The following is a 19,871-nucleotide window of genomic DNA, read 5'->3' on the forward strand; positions in this document are numbered from 1 at the left end:
GACGGGTTTGACTCTCTCGTGGTCCTGAGTGGGGGCAAAACTGAGGAAGCTGACCAGCCTCTGCTGGTTGTAGGGTGGGGGCAGGGCTCCCCGAGGCTGCGCGGCGCTCAGAGCCGGAGTCCACTGCCACGTGCGGTCTGGCCACTGTCCTCCACTGTGTGGTCAGTTCCTCCACCCCCCGGATACCTGGGAAGGTCCCAGCCCCGGGCCTCGCTGAGAGGGGTGGGCACGGGTCGCTGAGCTTCGCGGCAGCAGCGGTGGCCCTGCGGGGCGTGGGGGCCCTGGACTGCCACCTCCATTCAGTGCCTGCGGCAAACCTGCCGCCTCGAAGGTCATGCCAGAGGAAGGTCACTGGCCCCGGAGGGACTGTTCTGGAGCTGCTGACGCCTCTAATAGTCGCCGTCACCATCTGGGTCAGAGCAGGAGTTCGGGGACACGTGTCCTCCCAGCCCCCAGCCGCCGTGACTCCTCTGGACGCCCCTGTGGAGGAGACCAGCTGGGGAAACCGAGGCTCCGAGAACTTCGAGCTCACGTCCACGGCTGTGAAGGGAGCTTGAGGCAGAGAACAGAAACTCAGGAGGCAGACCCTGTCTTCCCTCGGCCGCGCTGTCCCCCACAGTGGCCGTGGCGGGATGCACGCGAGGGTGGGAGCCTGGGTGGCGGGTGGGCTGGGGGCAGGGACCGATCCCGCCGGCTGGAGCTCCCGCAAGGGCGCCAGGCTCAGGCGTGGGGCGGCCCGAGAATACTCGAGAACCTACTCACACGGCCACGCGCCGGGCGGGGGCCTGGCCCGGAGACCGCACCGCCGGGTGGCTCCCCTGGGCAGCTGGCCACGGGGCACCGACAGTGGCTCTCCCCGTGCATAGAACAGTGGGGACGCCGATGTCCCCGGATCCCGCACCCCGGCTGCGTCAGGGGAGTGGGCTCCTGTCACGGCAGGGCTGTGGGGAAACTTCCTGCGCCAGCTTCCGGCTCGGGACTCTCCACCCAGCCTCATTTAAAGAAACATTCCACAGGCCGGAGCCCCCGATCTTTCCCCGTTTCCGGCACCGCTCAGCTCGTCCTGACGGGCAGTGCCGCTTTGAGCAGAATCCCGCACCTCGTCCCTCGCATGGAGGCCTTGCCATTCCCAGGTGCTCCCCCTGCCAGCCCTCCGTCCACCTGGGACCCCTGTCTGGCCGCCCCCACCCCCAGCCGCTTGCTCAGCTCTCAGGGGCCACGCTGGTGCCCGTCACAGCACGTGCCCGCCTGGTGGGGCGGGGGCCCCAGAGGGGGAGGGGGGGCGGGGGTGCAGGGCTGCTCGCCTCTCCCTCCAGAGGGCTCCTCGGCCCCTGCGGGCGCGCACCTGTCAGAGCAGCGGGGGCTCCGGACACCTGCATGGTGTCCCTCTAGGCTCATTGGGAGATGCTTTCAGAGAACATTCCGCACTTGGGCCAATGGGCCGGAAGCTCGGCTACAGTGTGAGTTGACGTGTGCGGAGCAAAGAAAAGAATTTCCAAAAGGGGAGCAAGATGCAGGCGGCCAGCCTGGGGAGGGGCGGGGAGGGCAGAGCAAGATGCAGGCGTCTGACCGAGGCCTGGGGGGGCCTGCCTGCTCCGCTGTGGAGGGCCCACCCCGTCCCCGCCCTCCTCCCCCTCTCTTCCTCCTCCTCTTCCTCCCTGGCTGAGGGGGTCCTCGGCTCGGAGACACAGCCTTGCTGCCTCGGAGCCAGGGGCCAGGGCTGGCGCGGGGGACGGGAAGGGGCCGCCACGGCCCGGTGTGGCCCCGCAGAGCGCGTCACGTAGGACGAGGGGTCGGCGCGGATTCCTGGCTGAGCCTGGCTGGCTGGTGTCCGGGGACACTGAGGGAGCCGGAGCCGGTGAGGGGCGCGGGCCGAGGAGGTTCAGTCCCAGCTGGTGCCTGCGAGCAGCGGGTTTCGCTGAGCTCACAGCCTCTATGTTCTGGTGCCACAGAGAGGTGACCGGAAAGACCAAAACTCAGGCCCGCAGGAGCGCTGTTTGTGCTCACCGGTGTGGCTGGGCCCTCGGGCCTGAAGCGCAGCTGGCTGATCGGCCGGGGACAGGGACATGCCTCGTACCCCTGCCCCAGCCGTGAGCCTCAGTCTCACCGTTCGCCCGCCCTCAGCTGGTGACCTTTCCCTGTAACTTCTCTCTCTCTGTCCCCTCCCCCCACGCGTCCTGCTCACGTGGCTTCGTCTGCTCTAGAGAAAGGATCTGGAACTCATTGACCCAAGGGTAGAAAGGACTGACGAAAGCTGGGAGCGAGGCCTGTCAGGGAATTTGCCCTTCACGAAGCCTCAAACCTTGAATTCAGACAGAGATTCCGTTTCGGGGTGATTCCAGAGAGGGGCTGGCTGGGACGTCCCGTGGGGCCCCCATCGCAACGGGCCCCAGAGATCTCCCTGGGACCAAGAGGCTGCCTCTCCCACGCACACCCAGGGGAGGGAGCAGGAAGTGTTGGCCGGGGGCAGACTGTGTAGCTCAGTAGCTCTAAGCCTTGTCCTGGGTGTAAAGGAGGGGGAGGTGCCGCGGGATTAAGACGGCGAGCGGCGCACAGGCGGCAGCGGGAGTGGGGACCCCACCCCAAAGGCCCTGTGTTCTTCAGCCCCTGCTGCCGCCGGCCGCCCGCCGACTCCTTCCCGGCCACGTGGCCTCTCCCGCACTCTGCACCGCGGGGTGGGTGCTCCCCTGCCTGGGGCCCTCCCACCTGCCGCCTGTCGGGTCGTGGGCACTCACACGAGGGATCAGGGCCGTTTCGGGGTGGATTAAATGTGCTCCGTTCCAGGACATGGTCACAGTTTCGGGGGAGGTGCTGGTCAGGAGGGAGCGGTGGACGCTGTGCCGGGTGGGCGCACAGACCCTGCCTCAGAGGCGCGTGGGGAAGCGGGGCCCCGGAGCCCCGATGTCTGCCGCAATGCCCGCAGCTGCCGGGGTGCGACCAGGGTCGGGGAGCACCGGCCGCCTCGGGGCGACACTCAGGTGAGTGAGCGTTCGATGTGACAACTTAGAAGCTGTGCTGGGGAAGGCCCGCCCACGGGCCAGCGTGCGTGTTTGTTAGCAAGTGTGGCCGGGAGTCCCGCTGCGTCCGTGCCGAGGGGACAGAGGCCAGACTGAGGCAGCTCTGCGCTCGGTGCCCCCACGGGGGCCACGGCCGGTGCACTCACGCCCCGGGCCCCGGCACAAGCTGTGCCCCAGCCCTTGCCAGCACTCTGCCGGGCTGGGGCACGATCAAGGGGCCCCCGAAACGGGGCTGGGGGGAGCCTTGTGTCTCCCAGTCTCTGGGCGGATGTAGGGGCAGGGTGGGGACCCGGGCATCTCCCCTCAGGGAAGACGCCGGCCGGGCGGGGTGGGGGCCACAAGCTCACGGTTCCTGCTTCCTGGCAAGCGGCCTCACCCCGTCCGTGGGGTCAGGGAAGGCAGAATTCCGGAGGGGACTTGATTGCCAGATTTTAACTACCACCCCCACCCCGTCCTTCAGAAGCAGTGGATTTAGAGTGAGTTTCTTCTGCCTTTCAGTAGTAAAAATAATAGAAATAATAATCAACACAGGCTTCCATAGTTCAGCTCTGCCTGTCGGGAAGATTTTTCCTAAGTTGAAACAAAATTTAAAATAAAATAAAAGGTGCCTGGGGGCGCCTGGTTGGCTCAGTTGGTTGAACGTCTGACTTCGGCTCAGGTCATGATCTCACAGTTGGTGGGTTCGAGCCCCATGTCGGGCTCTGTGCTGACAGCTCGGAGCCTGGAGCTGCTTCGGATTCTGTGTCTCCCTCTCTCTCTGCCCCTCCCCTGCTCATGCTGTGTCTTTCTCTCTCAGAAATAAATATGAAACATTAAAAACAAATTTTTAAATAAAATAAAATAGCTGGACCGCCACCCCTCCCATCCCCCAGGAAGCCCAGGGTGGAACCTGGTGCACATGTCTCGTGTGTGTGTGTGCACGCCCGTGTGTGCACTCGTGTGTGTGTGCACGTGTACTAATTAGGCATGAGTTCTGGATGAAGATTTGCTTCACTGATATTGACAAACCTGCCTTTGAAACGTGAGGCTTTAAGAAAAAGCAGGGGCCCCTGGGAGACCGTGCCTTTGCTGTGAAGCCATCTGCAGTGTGGATTCCAGAGGTCGCGTGTGCGAGCAGGTGTGCACACACACACTCAGCCCCCCATTCACACCCCCAAGTACACAGAGCGTCCATGCTCCGACACAGAACACGCAGGGGCCACACGGAAACACACGCATGCACATGTGACGTGCCCACGTGTTGACACAGCACACACTCACAAGCATGGCACAAGTGTGGGCACTCACACAGCACACATGTAGTCATGTGCACACGCACCTACACATGCACTGAGGAGCCAACACCTTCTAACCTGTTTTCTCCGTGGGGGGGACAGTGTCCCTCAGGTGGGGGTCACCTGTGTCACCTGCACCCTCAGTTGCACGTGTTGGGTGTTCTCTGTCGTAATGTCACCTGTCCCGTGTCACCGTGATGTGTGTGTCCCCTGTCACACGGATCATGTGTGTCACACCCAACACCACGGGGTACTACATGTGCCCCGACACGTCATCACATATGTTCCACGTGTCACACGCACCTCCATCACATGTGGCACAGGTGCCAGGAGCGCCCCGTGTTACATGGGCCCCTGTCACGTGCATTTCCTATTCCTCCCTTGCCTGTGGTGTGTGCATCCCTGCCGCATGCTGCATGCGCGCCGCCCTGCATGCCACGTGACTGTCACGTGCCACTGTTTGCCTGGTTCCTGTGCCCGACCACAGCCATTCCACGTGTCCCATCACGTGTGCCGTGTGCACTGTTGTGTGCGGTGCGTGTGTCCTGCACGGTCCCCGTCGCCTGTCGTGTCCACCGCACAGAAGCCCCGTGGGCCATGTCACCCGTATGTGTACCCCCTGCCCGCCACGTCCACCACACAGAAGCCCCGTGGGCCGTGTCACCCGTATGTGTACCCCCCGCCCGCCATGTCCACCGCACAGAAGCCCAAAGAACAGGCCGCTTGCAGATGCTGAGCAGCTGTGACCCGAGGGCTCCAGAGGCACCTGCCGGACGCCCCTCCTCAGCCCACTGAGTGTCCAGGCGCCGGCCCAGCGCTCAGCCCCGGGGCCCCTTGGCGGTGCCCGCAGTGCAGCCTGCCCTACGCTGGGCATTCGCTTCCTTCCTGGGCGCCCAGCCCTTCCTCTCCTCCCCAGACTCATGACCCGGCCGCCCCCACACCTCCCCTTCCATCCTTGGTGACCGCCACCCGCCCCCACTCCCGGCCCGAGCAGCGGGCCTCCGGCACCTCCCCCCCACCGCCCACATCCAGGCCTCCCCCAGGTCTCACTGGACCCGGCCTGAAATCACTGCCCGGGTCTGACCACTCGTGAGGTCTCCTCCACGACCTCTGGGTGCCCCCCTGCTTCCTCCCCTCACGCCCCACGCCTGCTCCCCTCACCCTGGCTCCTCTCTCGGCCAGAGATGCGGCCGAGTGTCTCTTTGTGAGCTTTGGCGTGGCCCGGCCAGTGCAGCGGGGGAAGGGCTGAGGCCGGTGTTCCTGGGCCAGGCCTTCCTCCCCCCACCCCTCCCCTGCTAGCCCGTTCTCTCCGCTGGCCTCTCGAGCGTGGTCTGCATCGACACCGGTGACCGTGTGATTTCGACGTCACGGTGTGGTCGGGGAGGCTCTCTGCTGTGTGCTCTCTGGTTTCCCCTTCTGGATGTCCCTGGACGTCCTGTGGCCCGTCTGTCCTGGATGGGGCCTCCGGGGGACACTGGGGTAGGGAGCAGTCGAGGCGTCGGGGTGCGCAGCCGACACGCGCTCCTGTCCCGGGCGCAGCCAAGGGCCCCGTGGGGACTCTGCTCTCTCCAAGGCCCGGGCCCTGCAGGTCTTTTGCATCCATTACTCTTGTTGACGTGGGGCTGGGTCTCAAAGTTGCGTGCGGATGCCGCCCACCCACGTGGAAGCGGTGGCGGTCGCCTCCAGCAGAGTCCCCGTGGGCCCTGATCCTGGCTGAGGGGGAGGCCGAGGGCTCCCCTCTCCGCGTTCCCGAGCGCACACAGCGCCGCCCTTCTGCCCTCGCCCCACCGTGGGCGCCGGAGCTGGGGGAGCTACCCCGCACCTTGCTCTGGGCCTTCCCAGGGCGTCTGCGGGCCCTGAAGGCCATGCTGTACTTGCCCCGGAGTCCCACTCCCCAGCTCCACTCCACGCGGCTTCCTGTGCCCGAGGCCGTGGCCTTCTGCGTCGGCTCCCGCGGCCTGAACACCGCTCCTCTGCTCAAGCCCTAGACTCGAGCCGCCTGCTCCCCAGCCTGCCGAGCCCCCCGCCTCCCGCAGGGCCCTGACTTCTTCCTCCTCCTTCTTGCCACCCTGGCTCTCCTCCACTGAGGTGGCTTTCCCCCGGTGACCAAGGCCAGAGTCCTGCCCCGTCTACTCTGATGCCCTTTGGTTGTTAGAAAGTGTGCATTCACACCAAGCTAAAAGTACGGGTGCACCATATCCATGGATATATACGCCATTGTCTTGTTCTCTTCCACAAACACGAAGAGTTACGTTATGTGGATAGAACGCGGTTCATGTTGTCTTTGCGATAGTAGGTTTCCTCACATGATAGAGCTTTGAACGACATGCATGTTGAAAAAAAGATTCAACTAACAAATCCAGATTCAAAGTGGAAAGCAGGAGTCTGCCCCCCCCCTCCCCTACAGCCTGACCTTTGGCCCAGGAACAGAATTGTTAATAGTGTTCTCTTTCCCCATTCTGGCCCTTCTACCATAACCGTCACTGACTTACTTTGACCCACCCTTCTGACCCTAGGTGCCTACTGACACGCCGTGACTGGCCACCGCCGGCCGCCACCTGCTCCGCCACGTCCCCAGCAGGGAAGAAGACGCGAAGCCCACTCTCCGCTTCAGTTCCCCACCTCACTGTTTTCATATAATTAAAAAAAAAACCAGATGTAAGAATTTCTATTTATCTTTCTACTATAAATACTTCTCCAAGCTTTCTCTACATCTTGATTTTAAAACTCAAAAATGAAAATATGCCAGTATTACCACACAAATGTTTATGCAGGTTTCACATTTGTGACTAGCACTGTGGAAAAAGAGAAGGTTTTCGTAAAGATTTTACCCGATGAAGGAGGTTCATACAACGATGAGGGTCTAGTGTATTTGTGTGTATATTCTTGACAGTTTGTTGTGCTTCTGAAAAGTCAAGAGAGGCTACGTTTTCCTTCATGTCATATTCCCACAGCTCATTTCTTGATTCCTTTGGCAGCTGGACTGTCCTCCTGGGCCAGCTTTTTGCTTAGGGTCTGTGATGGGAAGACGGAACTTCCAAACACCCTTAATTGGTTTGCTTTGTCTACAGTTCAGCTGGGTATAAAAGTCTAGATGCCATATCTTTTCCCATCAGAACTTAAAGACGCTGCCTGCTCCAGTAGCTTCTAGAAGGCAGTGTTGCTAACAAAGAGTTATTATTTGTTAGTGGTGTTTCTCAAAATCTGCCAGATTTTGAGAGTTTCTTGCCTTTCTTGGGTCTGAGCCTGCCCATTGGATCTACTCAGAAAATGGTAGGTCCCTGCTGTCTGAAGATGTTGTTCATTTATTTGACTAATTCCTCTTCTCTGTTGCCTTTTTTCCCCTCTTTTAGAACTTCTAGGGAATGAAAGTTCGGCGTCTGGGATATACCCTGCATGCTTCAACTTTTACCTCCCTTCTCAATGCTCTTTCCACGTGCTCCCTGTTCTGGGACACGTCTTTGGCAGTATTTTCCACATCCTGGTGTTCAGGAATGTCCGTACGTAGAGCTTCACGTTCACTAGCACATTCATTTCCAAGACTCCTTTCTTGTTCCTTCAGTCTGTTTCTTCACAGTAGCCTGAATGATGCTGCTTAGAGTGATTATTATCACTTCGCTTTTCCCTGAAGCATCTCTGACCCTGCTACCTCACTGTCAAATGTCGAGTATCAGTATCCTGAGCCCTCCTTCCCGTTCATACCACCACCTCTCCATGGCTGCCTGGCGGCCCTGTCTGCCAGGCCCTCTCTGTATAGGAATAAAGTTTGAAGCGCGCAGTGCTGACGGAGCGGCACAGGTCCGGCTGTGTAGCCCAGCAGGCTTCCTCGTCGAGCAGGACATTCCGGGGGAGGGGGGGGACATTCCTAGACTCGCTTTTGCAGTCTGGTGACCCTATGGGACCTTTCTCAGAACACCATAGAAATGCGGAAGATTTCTAAGAAAACTAACTATGTCAAAATGAGTTTTATCAAATGTCAGAGAGTCTCCTTTGATATAGTAGTGTGTTTGCTTCTTTATTAAAACATGACGTAAAAAAGTCTGGCCATGGGACGGCTGTAGTTTGAGGTCAGGGTGAACATAAACACCATTTTGCAGTTTTCCCAAGAGCTGTAAAAAGGTATGAGGATTCCCGTGATTTCTGTTAGTTATACCCAACTGTCGTGTGTACCGCCTCCTCGCCCGACTGAAGGTTAATGCCAATTGTAAGTTAAAGGCACCTTGAACAAAGTACATACTTTCTCCATCCGGGGTCCGATGCCTCCAGCACTCTAGGGACCCTCCCCAGGCTGAAGACACGTCTCTGTTTGGACACACTTCTCCTGGCTCTGGCCTGAGCTAAAGTGGTCTGACGCCAGCTGTGTGTGATGGGGGCGGGGCAGGGGTACAAACCAACCTGGCGCTTTGGAAACACAACGCTGTGCCCCAAGTGTCCACTTCGCGAGCGCATGCCAGTGCCCCTTGGATGCACTGCTTTGTCCCTTGGCATCACAGGTGCCAACGGGGGAAGTGGGGGGGACCTGGCATCCTTCTGATGGCTCCGCAGCAGCCCCTTTCCTGCAGCCACTGGCCCCAGACCCCCCCATGCTTTCTGGCCTGCAGATGGCCCGGCACCATGGCAGTTTTATCCTTTCTGATAACGTCTTTCTGATCAGAACTGGAGGTGTCCTCCGAGGGCTGCACTGGTGCCCATGCCCCACTCTTGAACAGACTTCCTGGGGCACCGGGGGCCTCTGCGATGTGTACTGTTAACCGGCTCTCGTGGGCGCCGGCCTCAGGGGTCCCCCGATGTTCCCGTTACCTCCTCAGAGGTTACCAGCAGCGCCACACACGTTTACTGGTGGGGGTTCCCAGTGCCCGGAGGAGGAGGCTGCTCCGGTCCCCATGGCAGGAACACACGACCCCTATTCCACCTGTTGAAAAATCAAGCCCACACAGGCTTCATTTTATGAACTTTATTTTCTTGAACTCTCTTTACAGATGGATCCTGCAAATGGTTAGTTTTAAAAGTTCCCTGGGTGAATTTAGGATATTTTTCAAAATTTCAAATCCCATACACCTGCTCGGGAACAGGTGGATGTCAGAGGCGGGCTCTGTTTCCCGGTTGAGGTCCCTGCGGGGTCTTGGGTGCACGGGTGAAACAAGTGGCTCCGGCCTTCGGAAGGGGACGGCTCGGCTCCACGGGAGGAATGAAGGCAATGACCTTGGTGGAGGTCAGACTCTGCACGCTGGGCAGGGCGCTTCCCTGAGTGATAGCTGCAGGTGGGGGTGTTACTGGAAGTGTCTTGGGGGTGAGGGAGAGGAACAGGGCAGGAAGTGGGGCTCTGACGAGGGGCCGCAGAACGACCCTCTCTGAGCTGAGGCCCTGGCTGGTGTGAGATCCGGGCCGCTTCCCCAGGTGAGTGTTGGGACTGGCATCTCTGCCAGCTGCCCAGGGAGCTGACTCACCCAGAGGTGTGGGCTTGCCTGTCAGCCCCCCCCCCCCATCTCTGATCATGGGGCTGGCACAGCGGAATCGTAAGGGGCAGACGGGAGCGAGTCGGGCGCCAGTCCTGACCTACTCTTTATTGTTGTATTGGGTGCCACTGCCCATGCCTCTGCAGACCTCAGTTTCCCCAAGTGTACACTGAGAGGCTAGACCGGCCTGGCCTCTTTCCCTTGGCCGTCCCGAGATGCCTGGGCAGGAAGGAAACAGCCTTCTTATGACCCCTGCACCCTGTCTCCAGGTCTACCTTGCACTCACAGGGACCCTCTGCCCCTGGGTGGTCTCTGCCCCCCCCACCCCCACCTCAAACAGGGCTGGAGGGCCAGGTCCAAGCAGAGGCCCCTGCCCCAACCCACTTCCAGAGCTCTTTGCTGGGCATCTGAATTCAACTGGCGCAAAGTGCCTCAAGGCTCACCACCGGGGCCGCTGTGCTCGGGGTGATCTGAACGTAGATGCGCCTGATGTTCCCGGACCCAGGAAGGTGAGGAAAATCGGCCAGGAAGAAATACTGCCCTTCCAGGTGCCTGCTCTTTCCTCCGGAGCCTTCCCCGGGCATTTACTGCGCTCCCACGCGCTTGGGCGCCAAGCAGCTGGCCCAGAGGATTTCACACACCAGGCCCCGGAGTGTGTGTGTGTGCGTGTGTGTGTGTGTTTCCGGGCAGAGCGGCCCTTTTTCAGAACCCACAGCGGGTCGGCCCTGGGGGGCAGTGGGGCTTGGGCCTGGGTCCTCCCCGCCCCCCGCCCCCGCCCAGCCCCCTTGCAGCCCGAGGCCGCCCGCCCCGCTCCCGCACCCGCCACGGAGGCTCTGCAGTGAGGCCCCTGCGCACCTAGGTGGAGCCCGACCCGCGGTTTTCGGCTGGACAGGCCTCGCCTGACCCGCCGGCGCGCCAGGCGGGGGCGCTGCAGGGCGGCGGGGGGTCCCCCGGGTCCCCTGCGCGGCCCAGTGCGCATCGGCGGCTCCGCGGACCAGGCGGAGCGCAGACGGCGGCGGGCGCGGGCCGGAGTCCGAGCGCCGCGCGGGCCGCCTCCCCAGCAGGGACCGAGCGGGCGGGCGCCCCCGGGCCGAGCAGCGGCTTCCCGCGGGCGGCGAGGCGCGCAGCGTCGCCGGCCCCACCTGTCGGCGCGGCGGCCGCCGCCACCGGCCCCGCTCCCGGCCCGGGCCTCGTCCCACCGCAGCGGCGGAGGCGCGGAGGCCGGCCCCGTCCGGGGCGGGCGGGGCGGGCGATCGGCCCCCGGCCCCGGGCCGTGCAAGTTGGGTCTCGGCGGGCCCGGCCGGGCCCCGGCGGCGGCGATGGTGCGGCAGCCCCGCGCCCTGCGCGCAGCCCCGGCCCCGAGCCCGGCTCTCCGCGGCGGCGGCGGCGGCGCGGCCCCCTGAGCCCCGGCCGGAGCGAGCGCGGCGGCGGCGGCGGCGGCGGCGGCGGCGGCGGAGGAGGAGGAGGAGGGGACGAGGAAGGCGACGCCGAGCAGCCGCGGAGGGGCCGGGGCGCGCAGCACCCCCCCGCGCCGCCGGCCGTTGCGCAATCCGCGGCCCGCCGTCCGGGCCCTGCGGGCGGCGCGGCTCCGGGGGCGGCGGCGGGGCTGATTCATGGGGCCGCGGCGGCCGTCCCCCCGCGCCCGGGCCCCCGGCGCCCCGCAGCCCGCGATGGTGGCCGAGTGGCCGGAGCGGCGGCCGCCGCGGCCGGAGACTTTCTGCTGACCTCCCCGCCCCGCCGCCCCTCCCCGGCGCCCCCCGCCCCGCCCCTCCCCCCGGCCCGAAAGACGCGCATCGCCGCCCGGAGAGGCGCCTCCAGTCGCGGCGGCCGCGGCGGTGGCGGCGGATGGGGGGCGCGAGCGGGCGGCCGCGGCGGCTGCACCCCGCGGGGCGCTGATGCGGCGCCTGGACCTTCGCTGCGCGACTTCGGGGGCGTCGGCCGAGCGCGCTCTCCGCGATGCAGCTCCTGAAGGCGCTCTGGGCACTCGCGGGGGCCGCGCTCTGCTGCTTCCTCGTCCTGGTGATCCACGCTCAGTTCCTCAAAGAAGGTAATTGTCCCCGGCGCCGACCGGCCCCCGGGTGCTGCCCCCGCGGCTGCCCGGTTCCAGCACGTTCCGCGGGCGCCGCGCTCCGCCAGGACCGCCGGGCGCCCCTGCGGGCCCGGAGCGGCGGCGGGGACCCTCCCGCGCCCGGCGCTCCGGTGCCCTGGCCGCGCCGCCCGGCCCCGCTCCCGCCGGCCCCGGCCGGCCCCGTTCCAGCGGCGCCCGCCGCCCTCCGCGGGCCCTCGGTAGATGGCACCCGCGCTCCACGGCGGCGGGGCCGGGGGACCGGCGGCCGCCCGGGCGAGGCCTGCGTGCAGCACGCCGCTCCGGACGCCGCCTTCCGAGCCCAACTGGGGACCGCGCGGGCCGGGGGAGCCGGGACGGGCTGCCAGCGTGTGCCGCCCCCTGCCCTCCCCGTGCCTGCTGGAGCGCGCGGCTCCTGGGTCCCTTCCTCGGGGCTTGTTTAGGCGGGCGCCTGGACCGCGGGACCCTTGAGGCCGGAGGGTTCTCTGGGACAGGGCAGCCTTTCACCCCGGGTGCGGGTATGGTCAGGCGGGCACTCCTGGAAACTTCCTGGCCCCGGAGCTGGGCTCTCCTGGAGCCTGGTCCTGTATCCTGGGCTCAGCCAGAGCAGGAGACCCCAGGCGCCCACTGCCGCTGGCTGTGGGTGCCCTTGCCCTCCAGCACCGCGCTCCCAGCGCTGCCCGGCGCGCCCCCTGGCCAGCAGGGAGCGCTGAGCGCTGGCGGGAGCGCCGGCTGGGGAAGGCTGGCAGATCCTCATTAGCTCCGGGCTCCTACAAAGGAAGGATTTGCAACATTCAGCTGCTTCTCTGCCTAATTAATGAGCTGCTGCTGGCTTCGCGGGGAAGCAGGTAGGTGTGGGAGGCCAGCCCCAGGCTGGGTGACCTCCTCCATCGGCCTGCTGTCCGCTTCCCTCCTGTGAATTGGGGTCCAGGCCCTGAAGGGGGCGGTGGCTGTCCCAGGGGCTTGCTACAGGCCAGCTCCCGGCCACACCGGCCACTCGACCTGCCTCCGGAGTGGGCCGTCCGCCTCTGGGTTGGTGGTGCCACGGGCTGACACGTCCCCAGAGGGCTGTTCTCAGCTGTGTCCTCTGCCAGGGGACCCAAGGACCCCCCGAGTGGCCAGAGCAGCCCGGGGCAGCTGGGCCACGTTCGGGCCTTTAGTTTTCACCCTTTCTCATAGTCTTTCTGGTTTGGGGGGTTCATCTCGGAAAGGGATCGTGGGTTAAAGTTTTACTGTCTCTTTCCAAGGTCGAAAGTGCCAGTCTGCGCCGGGGGCGGGGGGGGGGGAGTTCCAGGATGGAGGGACCTTTCCCTGATGCTAAAGTGGTGATTTACACAGAATACCGCCACCGGCCGCTCTGATTGCGTGGGGCTGAGTGGATCCCTTCCGCGCACCCCGTGGGGACCCGCCGGTCCTGGTGGCTTCAGAGGACAGTGCTGTCCTCCTGACGCGTCCTCCTCCTGAGGACAGTCCCTTCCGGTCGGGCAAGAAGAGCTTCTGTCCCCCGGGCTGGAGGGTGCGGGCAGCGGGGCAGGGCAGGGCAGGGGAAGAACGGGGCTCACGGAGGGAAGTGTTTTTGTGGGTGGTCGTGCAGAGCCCTTCACAGGGAATCTCGGCGTTGACTCTGAAGCAGACACGCGCGTGTGTCAGTGTGGTGGCAGGCCACGGAGGGCCGGGGGCCGGGCCGTGCGGCCAGGAAGGCACGTGTCCCTGGGACAGACGGGAGTCCGGTGCCTAAGTCCCTTCAGCGTGCCGTGACCCCGAGGCCTGAGCCGCACCCAGCTGTCCTCCTTCATTGGCCCCTTTGGCCCCGTGGCGGCGCCGACTCTCATTACCAGGGAGACCCCGGGCTGCTCTCCGTCCGCAGGCCACACGCGCTGCCCCCCCCCCCCCCAGCAGTGTGCTGGCCAGCAGGAGGGGGGCGGCGAGGCGGGCCGGCCAGCAGTCGGGACTTGCTGTCTGCAGAGGAATGGAAAAGGGCTGATTAAGTAGCCATTTCTGTGACTCTGGCTTTTCAGGGATGAAGAATGGGGGGCCCAGGGAGCCGTTTGTCCACACTGCGCCTTTTGTGTGAGCTGCAGGCCACGGTGCGCCGATCGGTGCTCCTCTGGCCAGTCGGCCTCCCAGCGTTTGGGAAGATGAATAGGGCTGTGACCGAGATGGGCCATCGCAGCCTTGGCTGGTCCAGCCCTTGGTGGGACGGTCCCGGCCCTCAGGTCCCGCCGGGTTCAGGCGGCCAGAGGGCCAGAGAGAGCCCCAGACATGGCCACGGTGTGGGAAGTGGGGACACACCAGGGCCTGGGCGGCCCCTTCTGGGCTTGCTCCTGGGGCCACCCGACCCTCCTCTGGGACATAAGAGGGGCCTGTCTTTTGCTTCTGAATGCAGTGTGCAGATGTGCACTGGGGGTCTCGGGAAGCAGACTTAAAACCCAGCCGTTTCGCTCACGCGGCAGGCACCCAGGGGATGGGGTGCTTGGGCAGGGGCAGAGGGAAGCCCTTCCTTTATGTCCTTACTTAACGCTCCATCTCCGAACAAGGGTTTAGGGAAACAACTAGAATTATAACAGTCTTTCCCACCTTCTTCTTCAAGAGACTTTAATACATTTTTCTCCAATCTTTTATTCACTTGACAGATTACGGCACTGCCCACAGATTAACGGCTTTTGTGTTGATGCCTAATGTAACAGGAAGAACAACAGAAACGCTAAAAAGAAGCAGGGAGAGGTGGGAGCTGACGCCCGGCCAAGCCAGGCCCCTTGCGGGGCGAGGTGCTGGCGGCGTTGGGATCCGGCGCTGGCAGGCACAGGCCGGGAAGTCTGCATGGAAGGGAGAAGCCGAGATGTGCTTCTAGAATGTGGACTGGAGGTTTCAGTCTGTCTGTAAATCCTTTTGGTGGCAGAGGAGTGTGTGAGATGGGTCCGTGTGGTACCAACAGCCTCTCTTACAGTTGCTACCGAGCGCTTGCAGGGGGTGGGATCGGCACCGAGCCGGCTACCCTTGCCGTGTGCCGGCCTCGGCCCCCGGGCTCCGAGCCCCATCGCCGGCCCGCGAGCCCTTGGCTGCTGCTCCGGGCCAGGCTGTTTGACAGAGTAAACGGGACCCAATGTCGTGTACTGAGTTAGCTGGTTGTTCTTAGAGGGACGGGTAATTGTGTGAACCCGAGGCTGGGAAGGGGCACAGGTGACCTCGTCAGGTCCCTTAACGGCCTTCCATTAATTGACATGGCTGTGTGCACCCGTCGCTAATTGCTGTCATGGTCACGAGATTGGCAGGCGGCACCGAGCGTTACCAGGTTTCTTACAGCCACCCGCTGGTTTTAGACAAGGGATGGAGCATCGAGAAGCACGCACCCTTCCTGAACTAGGATCCTGTCGGAAATATTTGTTGACTCAAAAATACAACCCACCACCGCCTCTCCCGGTTGTATGGCACGGGTGCGTGTCCCCGAGGCGCCAGCAGGCAGGGGCTGGCGGGAGGCCCGCCGCGGGATGGGGGGGCTCGGCGGGCATCCGCGGGGCTCCTGCACGCGGGAAGCTGTTCCTGGCGGGTCTGGGCCAGGGGACCGTGCCCGGCTCCATCGTCGGAGCTGCGGCTGCAGAGGAGAGACACAGAGAGGAGCGCGGCCCCGCGCGTGGCCACCCAGCCGCTGAGCCGTGACCCCACCCTCTCCCTGCACGGGTCTCCCCCACCCATAAGCGGATGCATCAGGGGATGGGGGAGTGTGAGTGCCTTCGGGAGGGGTGGGATTGGAAGGCACTGAAAATAACAGGCTCCTTTATCATATTTACTGTTGTTTCCGGTGTGATGAAGAATCTGAATAAAACCCACGCCAGCCTTTATGGGAATCTCAGCACCGAGGGTTTGTCAAGTTCAAACATAGCAGGACTGGGAACGGAGGGGACTTTTCCGGTGTGACGGCTCGCCGCGGCCTTGGGTGGAGGCATCTGAGCCGAAGAGCCCCGGGGGCACCGCTGCGCCCAGGCCTGGGGTGGGGTGGGGGCCGCGCACGTGTCCATGCTGGGAACGGCCGAGGCCGAGGCTGATGTTCCCACAGGCACCCTGGCCGCTCACCAGCCTCCCGCCTCGTTCGGCCCCGAAAATGGCATTGGAGAGCCGCGCCCGGGACGAGCCGTGACCCCGCTCGGAGGCCTGCACGCTGTCTGGGGACACCAGGAGCAGAGGGGGCGGGAGGGGTAGCCACGTCCCCTCCCTTGGTGGTGATGTTGGGGACTAGTGAGTGACATCTGGCTGATTTACTCAAGGCCCGCGTGTGTCTATGGTTCTGTGTGATGTACTGGGGCGCGTGGAGGGATCACATGCATCATGGGCCCGGCTGAAATACCGCCTCCGAATTGGGGGGCAGAGCGCCTGTGTGATGGCCCGAGGACAGGGGCGGACGGAAGCCCGTCCCTTACCTCCCGAGTCTCAGAGAGAGAAGCAGCCAGTGAGAGTATGTGCCGCGTGTGAAGTGAGCTGTGGTGTGAGCACCGGCACGGGTAACATGGAGAAGCTACTCGTGCGTATTTTCGTGAACGGGTTCGGGGCTCCTCGCGGATGAGTGTTCGTGACCCCTATGGCAATGCACCCGCTGTCAGCCTGGGGGCCTCAGCCATCGTTACCAGCGTTCGCGGGACCCTGAGCGCATGGACAGCCTGCAGGACCACCTCTGCGGGTAGGGGCTCCCCAAAAGGAAGGGAGGTCAGGAGCAGCGGGAGGGGAAGGGTGGGAGCAGAGCCGAGTCCACGGGGGTCCACCCCGGGACCCAGCCGCGTCCGGGAAGAGGAGGCCTGGTGAGGGAGCCCGCATGGCACTGACGGCCTGGGGGCTCGGGAGGCCGGGGACATGGGGCGCTGGGAGGTACTCTCCAGCCTCGGCTGGTAGCCTGCTTTCCCCGGCGGGGGCTCTCATTGCTGCGTAGACCTGGGGAGTCAGGTGCAGGACCCCCAGACCCACCTGCTTTTTCTGGCGGTTACTAAGCTACTGAGCGTGTGGGGACGCTGCCGACAGCCCCCCGCAGATGCTGTCGGCAGGGGGGGGCCCACGACTGCAGGCAGGGAGGAGAGCCTGCCGTGGGCCCGAGCTGGGGCTGAGCCAAGAGGCCGGGGGACCCCGCTGTCCACACCCCCAGTTTCCCCACGGTGAGCCGACCTCGCCTCCAGGTGCTGGGCGGGGAGGTGGGTAGGAGGGCGAGCGTCTCCCCCAAAGCCCTGGCTTGGCTGGATCATCTGCTTCCCCCCCACCCCCCACCCCATCCACACTGCCTGCAGGGAGGTGCCTGAAGGAGCCCAGGGAAGCAGGGTGCATGAATTTGTCTCCCTGTTGTGTGGGCTCTTTGAGGCCGCCAGGACCGGTGTTCACCTGCCAGGCGCAGCTGCGTGACCCTGAAGGAGCCCACGTGACCCTGAAGGTGCCCACGGCAGCTCCACAGAACCCTTTGTCCAGACAGTTCTGTAGGGACAGAAGGTGGAGGTAGGGCCCGTGTGCCCCGGCGGCTCCCAGCCGTCGCGCAGAGGGCTGAGAGCTCTGCCCTGGACCACCGGAAGTTTCTTTTCAGCCCTGATGTCAGAGACGCAGACCACCGCCTGGGGTTGAACCACAGCTCGCTCGTGGCGGCTTGCCGCCTGTCACGTGGCTGGCGGGGAGCCAGCAGTCCAGGGGCCCCGCCTCGTGTGGGACTGATGTGGGAGCTGCCGTGGTCATGCATGTGCCGTGGGTTCACCTTGGCAGTGACGTGTGTGTGTCTCTCCCCGTTCCCCGCTCTGCCTCATGGCATCCGAGTCACTTTTCATTCTTCTCATCGGATCTCCCTGAAGGGGGGCCACTCCGCAGGGGGAAGCACGGCATAGGAGCCTGAGACAGACGCGCACTTGGACTTGTCTCTCAGGCCCCCGCCCTTAGTGCTCATCCCGCCCGAAGCCCCTGCGCGCGGCGGGCGGACGGGGCTCCTGTGGAGCAGCTGATCTCACCGGAGGGGCTGGAATGGGCCTCGGGCCCCCAGAGAGGCAGCCGCCAGCCTTCACCGTCCCCGAGTGCCTGGGGCTCTGACGGGTGGGACGCAGCCTTCACGCCAGGGCGGTCACCCTGCGGCGTCACGGAGGCCCTCAGTCCCCCGGCTCATGACCCCGTGGGGTCCGGCTGGCACCTGCCCCCGGGCTGGGCGTGCTGGCGCCTCCTCCCCCCGCTCAGCCGAGCCCTCTGCCCTCTGCCCTTTCCTCTTTTGTTCTTGTTTTGGGTCATAAAGAACAGACCGGGCTCCGCCGCGTCTCTGCAGTCAGCGTGTCCCCTCGGGGCTGTGAAGCCCGGACCTCATTTCTGGGGTCTTGCTGGGGCTCCCCTCTGTCACCTTCACGGCCTCATGTACCCCGTGAGGAGGGTGTGCTTGGAAAGTCAAGGACAGAACGTGCAGCGTTTGGCCGAGGCCCCAGGGACTCTGACGCTGCGCACAGACCGCCACTTGCGAGAGGGGAACGGGGACGCACGTCCCGGGAAGCCACGCCAAGATGCGCCGGCGCCCCTGCAGGAAGGGGGCCGTCTCAGGCAGGGGGATGTCAGCCTCAGAGCTGTCTGTCTGCACATGTGACCCCGCTTTGCAGGTGAGGCCACAGGCGAGGCCACAGGGACTGAGCTGAGGCCCTGGACACCAGCCGCTGGTTCTGAGCCTTGGTCTCCGGGTCTGACGGCGGATCCTGCCGCTGGATGTGCCCAGGGGGCTCCCTCTGCCCTGCCCCTGCCTCCAGGTCCCCCCACCAGGCTGGAAGATGGTTCTAGAAGGCTCCGGCTCTGGGTGAGCTGCCCTCTGGGGCTGCCTGAGGACCCTGCCGGTCATGACCGTGCCCACCCTCAGCCCCATGGCTTCTTCCCCTTGTATATTTAGAGGAGGCTGTTTGGTTTTAAGCACACGCTTTTCTGCCTGGAGGAGGCGGGTTTTATTAATCCCTCGCCTTTCTCCTCCACTTACAGAAGCGCCGGGCAGGCCCCCTGGTTTGCTCGGTAGAGGTGGAGCCCAGGCTTTGCTTGGAAATAACTGTGCCCTCTTTACCGTACAGCCCGTCCTCAGCCCTCCGACCCCGGGGAGCACCAGCACGGCACGCCCCCGCCCCCGGGACCTGCTGGCTCGTGACAGCCTCAGTAGGTATGCCTCGAGCACAGATGGAGTGCCTGCTGTATGCCAGCAGGGCCCTGTGCTGCTGGCTCCAGAGGGACCCAGTGGGGGGAGAGGGAGAGCGGGAGCCCGCATGTGGGCCCTTGGGGGAAACGCACAGCACAGAACGCGTGTGCCCGGACCCGTGGATGTGGCCTTATTTGGAGACAGGGCCCCTGCGGACGTGACGAAGGTGGGGCCCTGGATCCCCGTCCACCCTAAATCCCACGGCCGGTGTCTTCATAAGAGAAGACATGGAGGGAGGCAGGTGGGGATGGAGGCAGGGACTGGGGGGCGAGACCGGGAGACGGGGATGCCCGAGGCCACCAGGGGCGGGAAGAGGCAGGAAGGTCCCTCCCCGGAGCGTCCGGAGGGGACGCGGCCCTGCCCCGCCTGGGTCTTAGACCTGCTAGCACCCAGGCCCGCGGGAGAGTGGCCTTGTGTTGTTGGAAGCCGTGTGCTTTGGTGATTTGTGAGGGCAGCCCCGGAAACTGGTAGGCTGCGCACAGAGGAGGGGGTGCACGCCGTGTCACCGGGGTCACACCACGTGCGTGGGGGGCTCAGGGGGGGCGCTCTTGGGTGCTGGGTCTCACTGCCCTCCCAGCCTCTGCCTCAGCCAGGAGGCCCCGCACGGTGCGCTCTCCGTGGTTTCTCGTCAGGGCGTCTGGGCCCACGGAAGTGATGACCTTGGAGCTGCCGTTGGGGCCGAGGCTGCTGCCCCCAGGCCAGGCGTGGGGTGGGACAGCCCGGAAACTCCGCACGCACCTCCGCCACAAATCCAGCGTCTCGCAGAGCGAGGCACATCCTGCCGCTGGCGCACAAGATGGCTTTATGCAGGGCGCGGACGGGCGTTTTTCATTTTAATGGCCGCGTGTTTATTTTTACGGCCACCTTCTATTTGTGACGGTGGCACTGGCT

At 64.2% G+C, this 19,871-nt stretch overlaps 1 protein-coding gene across 2 annotated transcripts in view; it reads left to right on the forward strand.

The window, feature by feature from the left end:
• TAFA5 (TAFA chemokine like family member 5) overlaps window positions 1–19,871 on the forward strand; it is a 174,670-nt gene that overhangs the window by 63,114 nt on the left and 91,685 nt on the right. Inside the window, exon 1 of one of the 2 annotated variants that reach the window (XM_039235248.1) lies at window positions 11,646–11,794. The exons of the other annotated variant lie outside the window; for it this stretch is intronic. Within the exon in view, the coding sequence (XP_039091179.1) occupies window positions 11,704–11,794 (91 nt within the window). The 5' untranslated portion in view covers window positions 11,646–11,703. Of the gene's footprint in view, window positions 1–11,645; window positions 11,795–19,871 lie in introns of those variants that run through there. 2 annotated transcript variants of the gene reach the window in all.

The sequence above is a fragment of the Hyaena hyaena genome, unplaced genomic scaffold, assembly GCF_003009895.1.
Source record: "Hyaena hyaena isolate Hyena2069 unplaced genomic scaffold, ASM300989v1 scaffold_4, whole genome shotgun sequence".
Taxonomy (NCBI): Eukaryota; Metazoa; Chordata; class Mammalia; order Carnivora; family Hyaenidae; genus Hyaena; species Hyaena hyaena.